The sequence below is a fragment of the Haliaeetus albicilla genome, unplaced genomic scaffold (genome assembly GCF_947461875.1).
Source record: "Haliaeetus albicilla unplaced genomic scaffold, bHalAlb1.1 scaffold_197, whole genome shotgun sequence".
Lineage (NCBI taxonomy): Eukaryota > Metazoa > Chordata > Aves > Accipitriformes > Accipitridae > Haliaeetus > Haliaeetus albicilla.
In genome coordinates this window covers 1-14,658 of record NW_027212492.1, presented here as the reverse complement: position 1 = coordinate 14,658, position 14,658 = coordinate 1, and the positions used below count along the sequence as shown (strand labels likewise).

Genomic DNA, 14,658 nt, shown 5'->3' with positions numbered 1-14,658 from the left:
TGCGGGGAGCCTTAAGACCACCCTCTCCCATTGCAGGGTACCTTAAAACCGCCCCCTCCCATTGCGGGGAGCCTTAAGACCACCCTCTCCCACTGCGGGGTACCTTAAAACTGCCCCCCTCCCTTTGGGGGGAGGCTTAAGACCACCCTCTCCCATTGCGGGGTACCTTAAAACCGCCCCCTCCCTTTGGGGGGAGCCTTAAAACCACGGCCTCTCATTGCGGGGTACCTTAAAACCGCCCCCTCCCATTGGGAGGAGGCTTAAAACCGCCCCCTCCCATTGCGGGGTACCTTAAAACCGCCCCCTCCCATTGCGGGGAGCCTTAAGACCACCCTCTCCCATTGCGGGGTACCTTAAAACTGCCCCCCTCCCATTGGGGGGAGCCTTAAAACCGCCCCCCTCCCATTGTGGGGTACCTTAAAACTGCCCCTCTCCCATTGGGGGGAGCCTTAAAACCACCCCCCTCCCATTGGGAGGAGCCCCCCAAACCTCACCCCCCATTGAGGGGAGCCCCTCCAAACCAACCTATTATGGGGGAACCCCAAAACCACCTCACATTTTGGGGGACACACACCCCCTAAAACTGCCCCCTAATTAGGGGGAGCCTTAAAACCACCTCCTCCCATTGTGGGAGCCTTAAAACTGCCCCCTCAAATTGGGAGGAGCCCTAAAACCATTGTCCCCCCCCCACTGGGAGGAGCCCCCCTCCAAACCAACTTATTATGGGGGGACCCCAAAACTGCCCCACATTTTGGGGGACACACTCCCCTAAAACTGCCCCCTAATTAGGGGGAGCCTTAAAACCACCACCCCCCATTGCAGGGAGCCTTAAAACTGCCCCCCCCAAGGGGCACAAGCCCCCAAACTGCCCCATAATTAGGAGCACCCCCCTCCAAACCAACTTATGGGGGGACCCCAAAACCACCTCACGTTTTGGGGGACACACACCCCTAAAGCCACCCCCCCCCCAATTGGGGGGAGCCTTAAAACCGCCCCCTCCCCTCAGGAGGAGCCTTAAAACCACCACCCCCATTGGGGGGGAGCCCCAAAACTGCCCCATAATTAGGAGCCCCCCCCAAACCAACTTATTATGGGGAGACCCCAAAATTGCCCCATATTTGGGGGGGAGACACACCCCTAAAACCACCCCCCCCATTGCAGGGAGCCTTAAAACTGCCCCCTCCCATTGGGGGGAGCCTTAAAACCACCCCCTCCCATCGGGAGGACCCTTAAAACCACGCCCTCCCATTGGGGGGACCCCAAAACCGCCCCCCCATTTTGGGGAACACCCCTAAAACTGCCCCCCCCCCTCCCCAAAATGGACCCAGGTATCGGGGCGGCTGTGAAGCACCTTTATTATCCGCTGCGCCGGGGGGGGACGGACGGATGCGGGGCCCCCCCCCGGACCCACACTTGGGGGGTGGAGTGTATGTATATGTGTGTGTGTGTGGGGGGGGGGGGCGGACTGATGTGGGGCTGCCCCATAGGACCCCCCCCCCCCCCCTCGCTGTGGGGCTGAGCCCAGGCACTGTGGAGTAAAGTGGGGCTGAGACTGGGGCGGGGGGAGATATAGGGCACCCCCCCCCCCCCAAATTCTGTGGGGCTGAGCCTGAGCAAGCACTGGGGGGTGCCCCCCCCCCACCCCACGGGTTTCCCCCCCCAATGGGGTGTCCCCCCCCCTTTTCTTTACACCGTGGTGGGGTGAGAAAAGAACCGCCGTGGGGCGCCCCACGTTAGCCGTGGGGCGCCCCTATATTTGGCATGGGGGGGGGCGTGGGGGGGGTGTGTGTTTTTGGTTTCAGTTCCTGGCGGGAACGGTGGGAAGGCCGGGGGGGCTGGGGGGGCGACGGATATTGGCTCGGTCTTTGGCAGCTTCTTCTTCCTCGTCGTAACGTTCATCCTCTTCGTCGCTGTGGCGGGGGCTGGAGAGGCGGGAGAGGGCGGGCGAGGGGGGCACCGAGGCCGGGCGGGGGTAACGGAAACCCTGGGGGGGGGACACACACACATGGAAAAAAAGGGGGGGGGGGGACACCCACCCAAAAGTTTGGGGGGGGGCAGTGGAGAGGGGAACCCCCCAAGTATGTGGGTTGCCCTCCCCTGCCCCCCAATAATCCCCTTGGGGGGGTAGTGAGGGGGGGGGGGGGGGGACACGGGATGGGTGGGGGGACACTTGGGTGTCGCTGGGGTGGGGTGGGGGGGTGCGGGGGGGGGGGCACACACACTCACGGCAGCGGCCTCGGGGGGTTCGTAGGTGAAACTCTCCGGAAAGGCTTTGGCCCAGGGCCATGCGCCGGGCGAAGGTGTAGTACTGGGGAGGGGGGGGCGGAAATTTGGGGGTCAGGGCCCCCCCAAGTTGCCAGGACCCTCTCCAGGATCCCCGGGTCTCCCCCCCCAGGACCTCCAGAACTGCTCAGGATCCTCTCTAGGACCCCCAAGACCCCCCCAAACCCCTCAAGACCCCTCACAGAACCCCCCAGAGACCTCCTCGAGGCCCCCAAATTCCCTCTAGAATCTCCAGGCCCCCCCCAGCATGCCCAGGGCCCCCCCCCCAAATCCCCCAGGAAGCCTCTCCAGGCCCCCTGGGTCCCCCCCAGGACCCCCAGATTCCCTCCAAACCCCCTCTGGGACCCCCAGAGAACCCCCAGATCACCTCCAACCCCCCCCCCCAGGACCCTCAGATCCCCTCCAAACCCCCTCCAGGACCCCTAAGAGAGCCCCCAGATCCCCCTGGGACCCCCCCAATATTCCCCAGGAACCCCTCCAAGATCTCCTGGGTCTGATGAGGCCCCTCTTCAGACCCCCTGGGTCCCTTCCAGAAACCACCAGGACCCCTCAGAAACCCCCAGGACCCCCTGGACTCCTCCAGACCCCACCAAGGACCTTCTCCAGGCCACCTGGGTCCCCTCCAGGACCCCCCAGACACCCCCCCAGATCCTCCAGGACCCCCCAGACACCCCCCCAGATCCCCCAGGACCCCTCAAGAAACCCCCAGGACCCTTCCAGGCCACCTGAGTCCCCTCCAGAACCACCCAGAACCCAATCCAGGACCCTCAGAGAGGCCCCAGAACCCCCCAGGCACCTCCTAAACCCCCGCAGAGACCCTCTCAGGACCCCCAGGATGCCCCCCACCCCACCCCAGCCCCCAATCTCACCCTGCCCAGGTACTTCCAGTCGAGGAGGTCGGAGAGGCGCTCGGTGCGGTTACGCTGGACGATGCGCTGGCGCCGGCTCTGCTGGCAGAAGCCGTAGAGGAAGGCGGTGAGCTGCGCGCACGACTCCTCGGGCGCCCGGAACCGCCGGTCCACGATGTAGATCCCTGCGGCAGCACCGCGTCAGCCGCCGGGGAACCGGGGACCCAGGGGTCCAGGGACCCAAGTGGTCAGGGACCCGGGGACCCAGGCGGTTGGGGACCCAGGGACCCAAGTGGACGGAGAGCTGGGGACCCAGGGACGCAAGGACCTTGGAATTTGGGGATCCAGGAACCCAGGCAGTTGGGGAACTCAGGGGTCCAGGGACCCAAGCGTCAGGGACTCGGGGACCCAAGCACCCAGGAACCCAGGCGGTTGGGGAACCCAGGGACCCAAGTGGTCAGGGACCCAGGGGTCCAGGCGGTTGAGGACCCAGAGACCCAGGGACCCAAGTGGTCAGGGAGTTGGGGACCTCGGCACCCAGGTGGTTGGGGACCCGGAGACCCAGGGACCCAAGTGGTCAGGGAGTTGGGGACCCAAGGAACCAGGCAGTTGGGGAACCCAGGGGTCCAGGGACCCAAGCGGTCAGGGACTCGGGGACCCAAGCACCCAGGAACCCAGGTGGTTGGGGACCTGGGGACCCAGACACCTAAGCGGACAGGGACCCAGGTATGCAGGGACCCAAGGACCCAGGTTGTTGGGGACCCAGGGACCCAAGGACTTGGGTGTTTGGGACCCAGGGACCCAAGGACCCAGGCAGTTGGGGAACCCAGGGGTCCAGGGAGCCAGTGGTCAGGGACCCAGGCACCCAAGTGGACAGGGAGCTGGGGACCCAGGGATCCAAGGACCCAGGCGGTTGGGGAACCCAGGCACCCAAGAACCCAAGTGGTCAGGGACCCGGGGACCCAAGCACCCAGGAACCCAGGCAGCTGGGGACCTGGGGACCCAGACACCTAAGCAGACAGGGACACAGGGACACAGGGACCCAAGGACCCAGGTGATCAGGGACCCAGGACCCAGGTGATCAGGGACCCAGGGACCCCAGGACCCAGGCGGTTGGGGAACCCAGGGGTCCAGGGACCCAAGTGGTCGGGGACCCGGAAACCCAGGGAACCAAGGACCTTGGTGTTTGGGGACCCAGGGACCCAAGGACCCAAGTGGTCAGGGACCCAAGTGGTCAGGGACCCGGGGACCCAAGGACCCAGGCGGTTGGGGAACCCAGGGACCCAAGTTGGTCAGGGACCCAGGGGTCCAGGCGGTTGAGGACCCAGAGACCCAGGGACCCAAGTGGTCAGGGAGTTGGGGACCTCGGCACCCAGGTGGTTGGGGACCCGGAGACCCAGGGACCCAAGCGGTCAGGGACCCAGGCACCCAGGAACCCAGGCAGCTGGAGACCCAGGGACCCAAGGACCTTGGTGTTTGAGGAGCCAGGCAGTTGGGGAACCCAGGGACCCAAGAACCCAGGAACCCAGGCAGTTGGGGGACCTGGGGACCCGGGGACCCAGGGACCCAAGTGGTCAGGAACCTGGGGACCCAGGCACCCAGGCGGTTGGGGACCTGGGGACCCAGGGACCCAGGGATGCAGAGACCCAAGGACCCAGGTGGTTGGAGACCCAGGGATCCAAGGATCCAGGCGGTTGGGGAGTTGGGGACCTCGGCACCCAGGTGGTTGGGGAACCCAGAGATCCAGGGACCCAAGTGGTCAGGGACCCAGGGGTCCAGGCGGTTGGGGACCCAGGGACCCAAGTGGACAAGGAGCTGGGGACCCAGGGACGCAAGGACCCACGTGGTTGGAGACCCGGGGACCCAAGGATCCAAGTAGGTCAGGGAGTTGGGGACCTAGGCACCCAGGTGGTTGGGGAACTCAGAGATCCAGGGACCCAAGTGGTCAGGGACCCAGGGACCCAAGTGGACAAGGAGCTGGGGACCCAGGGACGCAAGGACCTTGGAATTTGGGGACCCAGGGACCCAGGCAGTTGGGAAACCCAGGCACCCAAGTGGTCAGGGAGTTGGAGACCCAGGGACCCAAGGATCCAGGTGGTCAGGGACCCAGGGACCCAAGGACCCAGGTGGTTGGGGAACCCAGAGGTCCAGGGACCCAAGTGGTCAGGGACCCAGGGGTCCAGGCGGTTGGGGACCCAGGGACCCAAGTGGACGGAGAGCTGTGGACCCAGGGACCCAAGGACCCATGTGGTTGGGACCCAAGGACCTAAAAGTGGTCAGGGACCCAGGCAGTCGGAGACCCAGGGGTCCAGGGACCCAAGTGGTCAGGGATTTGGGGATCCAGGCACCCAGGAACCCAGCTGGTCAGGGACCCGGGGACCCAAGTGGTTGGGGACCCAGGTATTGGGGGACCTGGGTGTCTGGGGACCCAGGCATTGGGGGACCCAGGGACATGGGCGTCTGGGAACCCCGGGGACCCCCCACCCAAGGACACAGACATCTGGGGACCCCCCCACCCGTGGACCCCGGCGTCCGGGCTGACCGTAGGCGGAGGGGTCGGCGATGTGCTCCTCCATGAAACACCCGAACCCCGAGAGGTTGGTGGAGACGCTGGGGATGCCCATGACTGTGCACTCAGCTGGTGGGGGGGAACGATGATTACAAAAAAAAGGGGAGGGGGGGGTCAATGGGGGGACCCAGACATCTGGGGGACCCCCCCCACCCTATCCAGGGCGTGCTCTTACCGGGGGTGTAGCCCCAGGGTTCGTAGTAGGAGGGGAAGACCCCCAAGTGACACCCCCGGACGAACTCCTCGTAGTCGACAGGCAGGAGGGGGCTGGTGGAGGACAGGAACTCGGGGTGGAAGATGATCTGGGGGGGGGGGGGGGGCACACAGTCATAACCGGCCCCCCCCAGGACCCCAAAAGCCCCCCCTGGGACCCCCAGGCGCCCTTGGGTCACCCTAGACCACCTGGGACCCCCCCCAAGCCCCTGAGAATCCTCCAGAGACCCCAGGGACCCCCCCACGGACCCTCTCCAGGCCCCCCCAACCTCCCCAAACCCCAATAAAGTCCCCCAACACCCCCAACCATGATGTCGTGTCCCCCCCCCCCAGTATTATCCCCCCCCAGGACCCCCTCAGCCCCTCCCCGAACCCCCCAGACCCCTCCCCAAACCCTTCCTTAACCACCCCCAAACCCCAATAAAACCCCCTCAGCCCCCCAACACCCATAGTCCCCCACTCCCCCCAATGTCACTGCCCCCCCCAATGTCATGTGTGTCCCCCCCGGACCCCCCCCAACCCCTCCCTGGACACCCCAAAACCCCCCTTAACCCCCCAAACCCTCCCTTAAACATCCCCAAAACCCAATAAACTCCCCTCAGCCCTCCAACCCCCATGTCCCATCCCTCCCCAAAATGTCCCCTGCCCCCCCCCCCAATCCATGTCATCGTCGTCCCCCCCCCCAAAATGTCCCCAATTGTCACCTTGACTCGGTCGTTGCTGCTGTTGAAGAGCCCAATGCGGCGAATCGTGGTCAAGATGGGGTCGGTGGCATCGTCCAACATATTGTGGGTGCAGACGGGGGGGAAGGACTGTCGCTGGAGTGGGGGGGGGTACACAGAAAAAAAAAAAAAAAAAAAGGGGGGGGACCCAGGTGTCTGGCTGTGCCAGGACATCCCCCCCCCTCAATTTCTTCTTGCCTCCCCCCCAAAAAAAAGAGAATCTGGGTGCGTACCTGGGTGGCGAAGATGGCACGTTTCATCATGGTGAAATCCTCCCTGTCCAGCATCTTGTTCATGTCGGGGAGGTTCCCCCTGTAAAAATTTTTTTTTTTGGCGGGGGGGGCATTTAAAGAAGACCACCCCCCCGCTAATAAATACAGCACCCAGGCTTCCAGAGTGGGGAGGGGGTTGCTTACACCAGCAGCGATTCGTAGAGTTTCTTCCCAAATTTTTCCTTTACGGCGTTGGCCGTGTCCCTGGGGGGGGAAGAAAATGGTAGTGGGGGGGGTGTCAGCCCAGATATCTGGGTTCTATCGGGAGTGGGGGGGTGTGGGGGTGGTCCCTTCCCTGGATGCCTGGGTCCCTGGGGGTTTGGGGGCTCCCTGGGGGCTTTAAGGGGGGGTCCCAGGGGATTTGGGGGGTCCCTGCCCTGGAAACCTAGGTCCCTGGGGGTTTGGGGGGAGTCCCTGAGGATTCTGGGGCTCCCTGGGGGGCCTGGGGGGGTCCCAAGAAGTTTTTGAGGATCCCTGGGGGTTTGGGGGGGGGTTGGGAGAGGTCTGGGGGTGTCCTTGGCCAGGAAACCTGGGTCCCTGAGGGTTTGGGGCAGTCCCTGGGGGTTTTGGGGGTCCCTGGGGGGGTCCCAAGAGGTGTCTGGGGGTCCCTGGAGGATTTTGGGGGGAGTCTCTTTCCAGATGCTGGAGTCCCTGGGGGTTTTGGGGCTCCCAGGGGGGTTTGGGGGGGATTCCAAGGGGTTTTTGGGGGCTCACAAGGGGTTTTTGGGGGTCCCTGGGGGTTTGGGGGGGTCCCTTTCCTAGATACCGGGGTCTTTGGGGGGAGTGCCTGGGGGTTTTGGGGGGGATTCCTGGTGTTTTTTAGGGGTTCCCCAGGGGTTTTTAGGTGGGGTCCCTGTGGATTTGGGGGTCCCCAAGGGGTTTTGGGGGTCCCTGGGGGGTCCCTTGGGTTTTTTTGGGGGGGGGGGTTCCCTGTGGTTTGGGGGGTCCCTGGTGGTTTTTTTGGAGGGTCCCTGAGGGGTTTTGGGGGGAATCCCTGGTGTTTTTGGGAGGGCCCGGGGCGGGGGGGTCACTGTGGTTTTTGGGGGGGGTCCCTTGGGGTTTCGGGATCCCCCCCCGGGGGGGTTTCAGGGTCCCACCAGAGCTGCTTGCGCACGGCCTGGCCCTTCAGCGATTCCACGTTGAAATTGTTGGTCCGGGCCGGCATGATGAAGAAGGCCACCACCGTCACCTCGCTGCCGTTCACCGTTGAAATTGTTGGTCCGGGCCGGCATGATGAAGAAGGCCACCACCGTCACCTCGCTGCCGTTCACCTGCGGGGGGGCACGCGTCCACAAGTGTCCCCAAACGTCCCCCCCAACCCCAAATGTGTCGTCCCCCCCCGGGTCTCAAACATCCCCTGTGTCCCCAAATGTCCCCCCCCCAGCCTGAAATATGCATCATGTCTCCAAATGTCTCCTGTCCCCAAACATCCTCTATGCCCCCCAAATGTCCCCCCCCCCAGCCTCAAATGTCCCCTCTGTCCCCAAATGTCCCCCCCCCCCGGGTCTCAAACATCCCCTGTGTCCCCAAATGTCCCCCCCCAGCCTGAAATATGCCTCATGTCTCCAAATGTCCCCTGTCCCCAAATGTCCCCCCATGGCCTCAAACATCCTCTGTGCCCCCCAAACGCCCCCCCCCAGCCTCAAATGTCCCCTCTGTCCCCAAATGTCCCCCCCCCGGGTCTTAAATATCTTCTCTGTCCCCAAACATCCCCAAACGCCCCCCCAGCCCCAAACATCCCTCCTTGCACCTTCCCAGCCCCCATAACTCCCACGTCCCCGACATCCCTATGTCCCCCCGCCGTGTCCCCCCCCTCTCCGTGTCCCCCCCCACCACCACGTCCCCCTGTGTCACCCGCAAGAGGTAGTTGAGCCGGGCCAGCGCCTCCAAGAAAATATCCGCTCCCTTGTTGGAGAATTCGTAACGCCCCGCGATGAAGAAGAAAAGCGTCTTGTCCAGGTCGAAATCCAGGTGCCTGCGGGGACACCCGTCACCCCAAAAACCCCTGGGAGCCCCCCCCTCAAAAAAACTCTCCTGAGACCCCCCCAAACTCTCCCAACGCCTCCCCAGACTCTCCCCCAAGAGCCCCCCAACCCCTCTGATCGCCAGACCTCCTAAATACCCTCTAACCACCTCCAGACCCCTGCAGCTCACCCCAGACCCCCCCAAATCTCCCTTTGTGGTACCCCAAAACCCCCTGAAAGCCCCCTGACCCCCTCAAGCCCCCCCAATCTCTCTGATCCCCCCCCAGACCCCCTAAATCCCTCCCAACCCCTCTGACACCCCCAAACCCATCCCAGACCTCCCTACAAATCTTCCTCCACCCCTCAGGGGACCCCAAAACCCGCTGGGAGCCCCCCAAAATCCCCTGAGAACCCCCCCAACCTCCCCCTACGAGCCCCCCCAAGAGCCCCCTGAACTCTCCAATACCCCCCAACCCCCTCTATACCCTCTCAGAACCCCCTAAACCTCCTAAGACACCCCAAAACCCCTCTAGGACTCCCATGGACCCCATACCTGAGAGTCCCCCAAAACCCCCTGAACCCTCCTGAGAGCCCCCCAAGACCCCCCAAAACTCCCCCAGACACTCCCAAAAGCCCCTCAATCCCTCCGATACCCCCCAATCACCCTCCCCAGACCCCCCAAAACGCCCGAGAGCCCCCCCAACCCCTATGATCTACTCCCAACACCCCCAAAACCCCCCCAAAACCCCCTGAGACTCCCACCCAAGACCCCCCAAACCCCTCCAGTGTCCCCCAGCACCCACAGGCTACCCAGATGCCTGGGTCCCCCCCAGACCTGGGTCCCCCCCCCGTCCAGATGCCTGTATCCCCCTGGACTCCGGGTCCCCCCCAGACTCCTGGGTCCCCCCTGAACTCCTGTGTGTCCCCCCAAAATCCCAGGTCCCCCCCTGGACACTCAGGTTCCCCCCAAAAATCCATATCTACCCCAAAAACCTGCATCCCCCCAGATGCCTCCATCTCCCCAAACTCCTGCGTCCCTCCCCAGTCATCTGGGTCCCTCCCAGACTCCTGGGTCCCCCCTAAACTCCTGTGCCCCCCTCCCCAAAATCCCAGGTCCCTCCCTGGACACCCAGGTCCCCCAAAAAACCCATATGTACCCCCAAAAATCCATATGTACCCCCAAAAACCTGCATGCCCCCAGATGCCTCCATCTCCCCAAACTCCTGGGTCCCTCCCCAGATGCCTGGGTCCCTCCTGAAGTCCTGGGGTGTCCCCCCCCAGATATCGGGGTGTCCCCCTCTGAATATCGGGGTCCCCCCTTTTGGGGGGGACACTGACCCGTAGAAGTGTCCCCTGACGAACTCCTGGACGCGAGCCTTGCTCTGGGCGTGCAGGTTCTGGAATTCGTGCATGGCCGAGAACTTGCGGACATTGAGGCCGTTGGGGGTCACCAGATCTGGGGGGACACACACACGCAACAACAGAATGACACATGGGGGTCCCCCCAAATGCCTGGGTCCCTCCGGGGACACCTGGGTTCTTTTAGGGGTACTGGGTTACACGTGGGGGGGGCCCCCCAAATGCCTGGGTCCCTCTGAGGACACCTGGGTTCTTTTAGGGGTACTGGGTTCCCTAGGGGATATGGGGGTCTCCCTGGGGAGGCTGGGGTCCCCCCAGGGATGTTGGGGTCCCTGTGGGTGTGCTGGGGTCCCCATGGGATGTTGAGGTCCCTCCAGAGGGTGCTGGGGTCCCTGTGGGTCTTAAGTGTCCCGCCTCAGGGTCCCCATAAGGGTGCTGGGGCCCCCTGGCAGATGTTGGGGTCCCTGTGGGAGTGTTGGGGTCCCATGAAGGTGCTGGGTCCCCTCTGGGTCTGTTGGGGTCCCTGTGGGGGATGTTGGGGACCCATGAAGGTGTTGGGGCCCCCCTGGGTCTGTTGGGGTCCCTCCTGGGGATGTTGGGGTCCCACGAGGGTGCTGGGTCCCCCTTAGGGGATATTGAGGTCCCCATGAGGGTTCTGGGATCCCACTGGGGGTGCTGGGGCCCTCCTGGTTCTGTTGGGGTCCCCCCTGGGGTTGTCAGGGTCCCCCCAAAGGGCACTGGGTCCCCCCTGGGGGATACTGGGGTCCCTGTGGGGGATGTTGGGGTCCCCGTGAGGGTGCTGGGGCTCCCCTGGGTCTGTTGGGGACCCTCCTGGGGGTGTTGGGGTCCCATGAGGGTGCTGGGTCCCCCTTAGGGGATATTGGGGTCTCCATGAGGGTTCTGGGGTCCCACTGGGTCTGTTGGGGTCCCTGTGGAGGATGTTGGGGTCCCGTGAAGGTGCTGGGACCCCCCTGGGGGATGTTGGGGTCCCCATGAGGGTGCTGGGTCCCCCCTAGGTCTGTTGGGTCCCCCCTGGGGGATGTTGGGGCCCCCCTGGGGGATGTTGGGGTCCCTGTGGAGGATGTTGGGGTCCCGTGAAGGTGCTGGGACCCCCCTGGGGGATGTTGGGGTCCCCATGAGGGTGCTGGGTCCCCCCTAGGTCTGTTGGGTCCCCCCTGGGGGATGTTGGGGCCCCCCTGGGGGATGTTGGGGTCCCTGTGGAGGATGTTGGGGTCCCGTGAAGGTGCTGGGACCCCCCTGGGGGATGTTGGGGTCCCCATGAGGGTGCTGGGTCCCCCCTAGGTCTGTTGGGTCCCCCCTGGGGGATGTCAGGGTCCCTGTGGGGGATGTTGGGGTCCCCGTGGGGGATGTTGGGGTCCCCCTGGGTCTGTTGGGGTCCCTGTGGAGGATGTTGGGGTCCCGTGAAGGTGCTGGGACCCCCCCTGGGGGATGTTGGGGTCCCCATGAGGGTGCTGGGTCCCCCCTAGGTCTGTTGGGGTCCCTGTGGGGATGTGGGGGGTTCCCATGAAGGTGCTGGGGCCCCCTTAGGGGATATTGGGGTCCCCCATGAGGGTTCTGGGGTCCGCATGAGGGTTCTGGGGTCCCACTGGGTCTGTTGGGCTCCCTGTGGAGGATGTTGGGGTCCCCATGAGGGTTCTAGGGTCCCCCTGGGTCTGTTGGGGTCCCACGAGGGTATTGGGTCCCCTGTGGGGGATGTTGGGGTCCCGCTGGGGGTGCTGGGGCCCCCCTGGGGTTGTCAGGGTCCCCCCAAAGGGCGCTGGGTCCCCCCTGGGTGATACTGGGGTCCCTGTGGGGGATGTTGGGGTCCCCGTGAGGGTGCCGGGGCCCCCCCTGGGTCTGTTGGGGTCCCTGTGGGGGATGTTGGGGTCCCCACAAGGGTGCTGGGTTCCCCTTAGGGGATATTGGGGTCCCTGTGGGGGATGTTGGGGTCCCCGTGAGGGTGCCGGGGCCCCCCTGGGTCTGTTGGGGTCCCTGTGGGGGATGTTGGGGTCCCCACAAGGGTGCTGGGTTCCCCTTAGGGGATATTGGGGTCCCTGTGGGGGATGTTGGGGTCCCCGTGAGGGTGCCGGGGCCCCCCTGGGTCTGTTGGGGTCCCTGTGGGGTATGTTGGGGTCCCACGAGGGTGCTGGGTCCCCCTTAGGGGATATAGGGATCCCCATGAGTGTTCTGAGGTCCCTATGGGGGATGTTGGGGTCCCACTGGGGGTGCTGGGGCCCCCCTGGTTCTGTTGGGGTCCCCCCAAAGGGCACTGGGTCCCCCCTGGGGAACGCTGGGGTCCCTGTGTGGGATGCTGTGATCCCCACAAGTGTGCTGTGCGCCCCCTCCCCCAGGTATATGGCGCTCCCCCCCTCCCCTGGGTATACCGGGGTCCCCCCACACCCCACCCCAGGGATACAGGGAGGGGGGGTCTGCGTTCCCGCGGCACCCACCGGGCTTGCGCTTGAGGAGGTGCTCGGCCTCGGCGGCGGTGACGTGGGAGACGGTGGTGAGGACGTGGGCGCAGTGGGCGGCCGCCCGCTCCAGGCAGTACCGGTGGTAGATCTGACGCTCCCCGGCCTCCTTGTCCACGTCGAACTGAGCACGGCGGCGGAAATTTTAGGGGGGGGGGTCACGCCGGTGGGTGACCGCTGACCCCCTGCGTCCTACAATGCACTGGGGTGCCTGATATCCCCCCCCCGCAACAGCCCTAGGCTCCAAGTCTGTCCCTCCCGGCGTCCCCCCCCAGACCCAAATCCCCCATCCCTGAGTTCTCCCCACTCCAAGTTACCCCCCCCCAGCCATGTCCCCCCATAATTCCCCCCCACCATGTGTCCCCCCCCATGCCCATCCCTCCCCACATCCCCCCCCCAGCCCCACATCCCCTCTCCCTTGGTCCCCCCCACCCTACATCCCCCCCAATACTCCCATGTCCCCCCCAATTCCCCCCCCACCCTACGTCCCCCCATTAATTCCCCCTCCCCACGTCCCCCCCATGTCCCCCCCACCCCACATCCCCCCATAATTCCCCCATGTCCCCCCCAATTTGCCCCACCCCACGTCCCCCCATAATTCCCCCCCTCCCCACATCCCCCCCCAGCCCCACATCCCCCATCCCTGGGTTCCCCTGCACCCCATGTTGTGTGTCGTCCCCCCACATCCCCCCATAATTCCCCCCCACCCCACGTCCCCCCAAAATTCCCCCCCCACATCCCTCCCTCCTCACATTCCCCCCCCAGCCCCTCTCCCTTGCTTCCCCCCACCCCACGTCCCCCATAATTCCCCCCCTCCCCACATCCCCCCCCAGCCCCACATCCCCCATCCCTGGGTTCCCCTGCACCCCATGTTGTGTGTCGTCCCCCCACATCCCCCCATAATTCCCCCCCACCCCACGTCCCCCCAAAATTCCCCCCCACATCCCTCCCTCCCCACATTCCCCCCCAGCCCCTCTCCCTTGCTTCCCCCCCACCCCACGTCCCCCCATAATTCCCCCCCTCCCCACATCCCCCCCCAGCCCCACATCCCCCATCCCTGGGTTCCCCTGCACCCCATGTTGTGTGTCGTCCCCCCACATCCCCCCATAATTCCCCCCCACCCCACATCCCCCCAAAATTCCCCCCCCACATCCCTCCCTCCCCACATTCCCCCCCAGCCCCTCTCCCTTGCTTCCCCCCCACCCCACATCCCCCCAAAATTCCCCCCCACATCCATCCCTCCCCACATCCCCCCCCTCATCCCCTCTCCCTCGGCTCCCCCACACCCCACGCCCCCCCCCACGCCCCACCCCACCCCACATCCCCCCCCAAATTCCCCCCACCCCACCTCCATCCCTCCCCACATCCCCTCTCCCTTAATCCCCCCACCTTCCCTTCCTCCTCCCTCTCCCCCTACCCCACATAACCTCCTCCAGTGTACCCCCCCCCCCCCCCAAAAAAAACCTTCCCCCCCCCCCAAACTCACGCTGTGCAGGTTGTTGTAGAAGTCGACGCTGCCGGCGCAGAGGTACCGACCCAACAAGGTGGCGTGGGTGGTGAAGATGGTGGCCACCGGCAACCGTCTCGCCCGGCTCAGCACCAGCCCCAGCCCCGCTAGCCACTCGTGGAAATGTCCCACGATGTAGGGACGCTCCTCGCTCTGCGCCGCAAACTGAAGGACCCCCCCCCCCAAAAAAAATGTCACCGTCATCGCTAGGGTTGACTCAGAGGAACAACAATCCCAATCCAACAGCCGGTCCTCTTGTAAGACACCCCCCCCCCCCCCCGCTGCGAGGCTTGCAAACCCCCCTCCAGGGTCACTGTCACCCCCCCGGGGCTCCCACCGCCCCCCCCAGGGGACACACATAACAGCCCAAGGACCCCCAAAACCCCCCATGGACCACTAAGAGCCCCCCTGGGGACCCCAAACCCCCCATGGATCCCTAACAGACCCCCA

At 65.0% G+C, this 14,658-nt stretch overlaps 1 protein-coding gene across 1 annotated transcript; it reads right to left on the bottom strand.

The window, feature by feature from the left end:
* Positions 1–1,338: 1,338 nt before the first annotated feature.
* LOC138684222 (glycogen [starch] synthase, muscle-like) lies at positions 1,339–14,412 on the bottom strand. Its single transcript, XM_069777930.1, has 13 exons — positions 14,188–14,412; positions 12,681–12,825; positions 10,210–10,327; positions 8,747–8,882; positions 8,005–8,096; positions 7,052–7,111; positions 6,869–6,947; positions 6,618–6,731; positions 5,876–6,002; positions 5,674–5,769; positions 3,153–3,316; positions 2,227–2,308; positions 1,339–1,984 (listed from the first exon to the last, which is right to left on the bottom strand). Exons 1-13 carry the CDS (start codon positions 14,410–14,412, stop codon positions 1,896–1,898), a joined length of 1,527 nt encoding a protein of 508 aa, XP_069634031.1. The 3' UTR covers positions 1,339–1,895.
* Between the last annotated feature and the right edge of the window lie 246 nt (positions 14,413–14,658).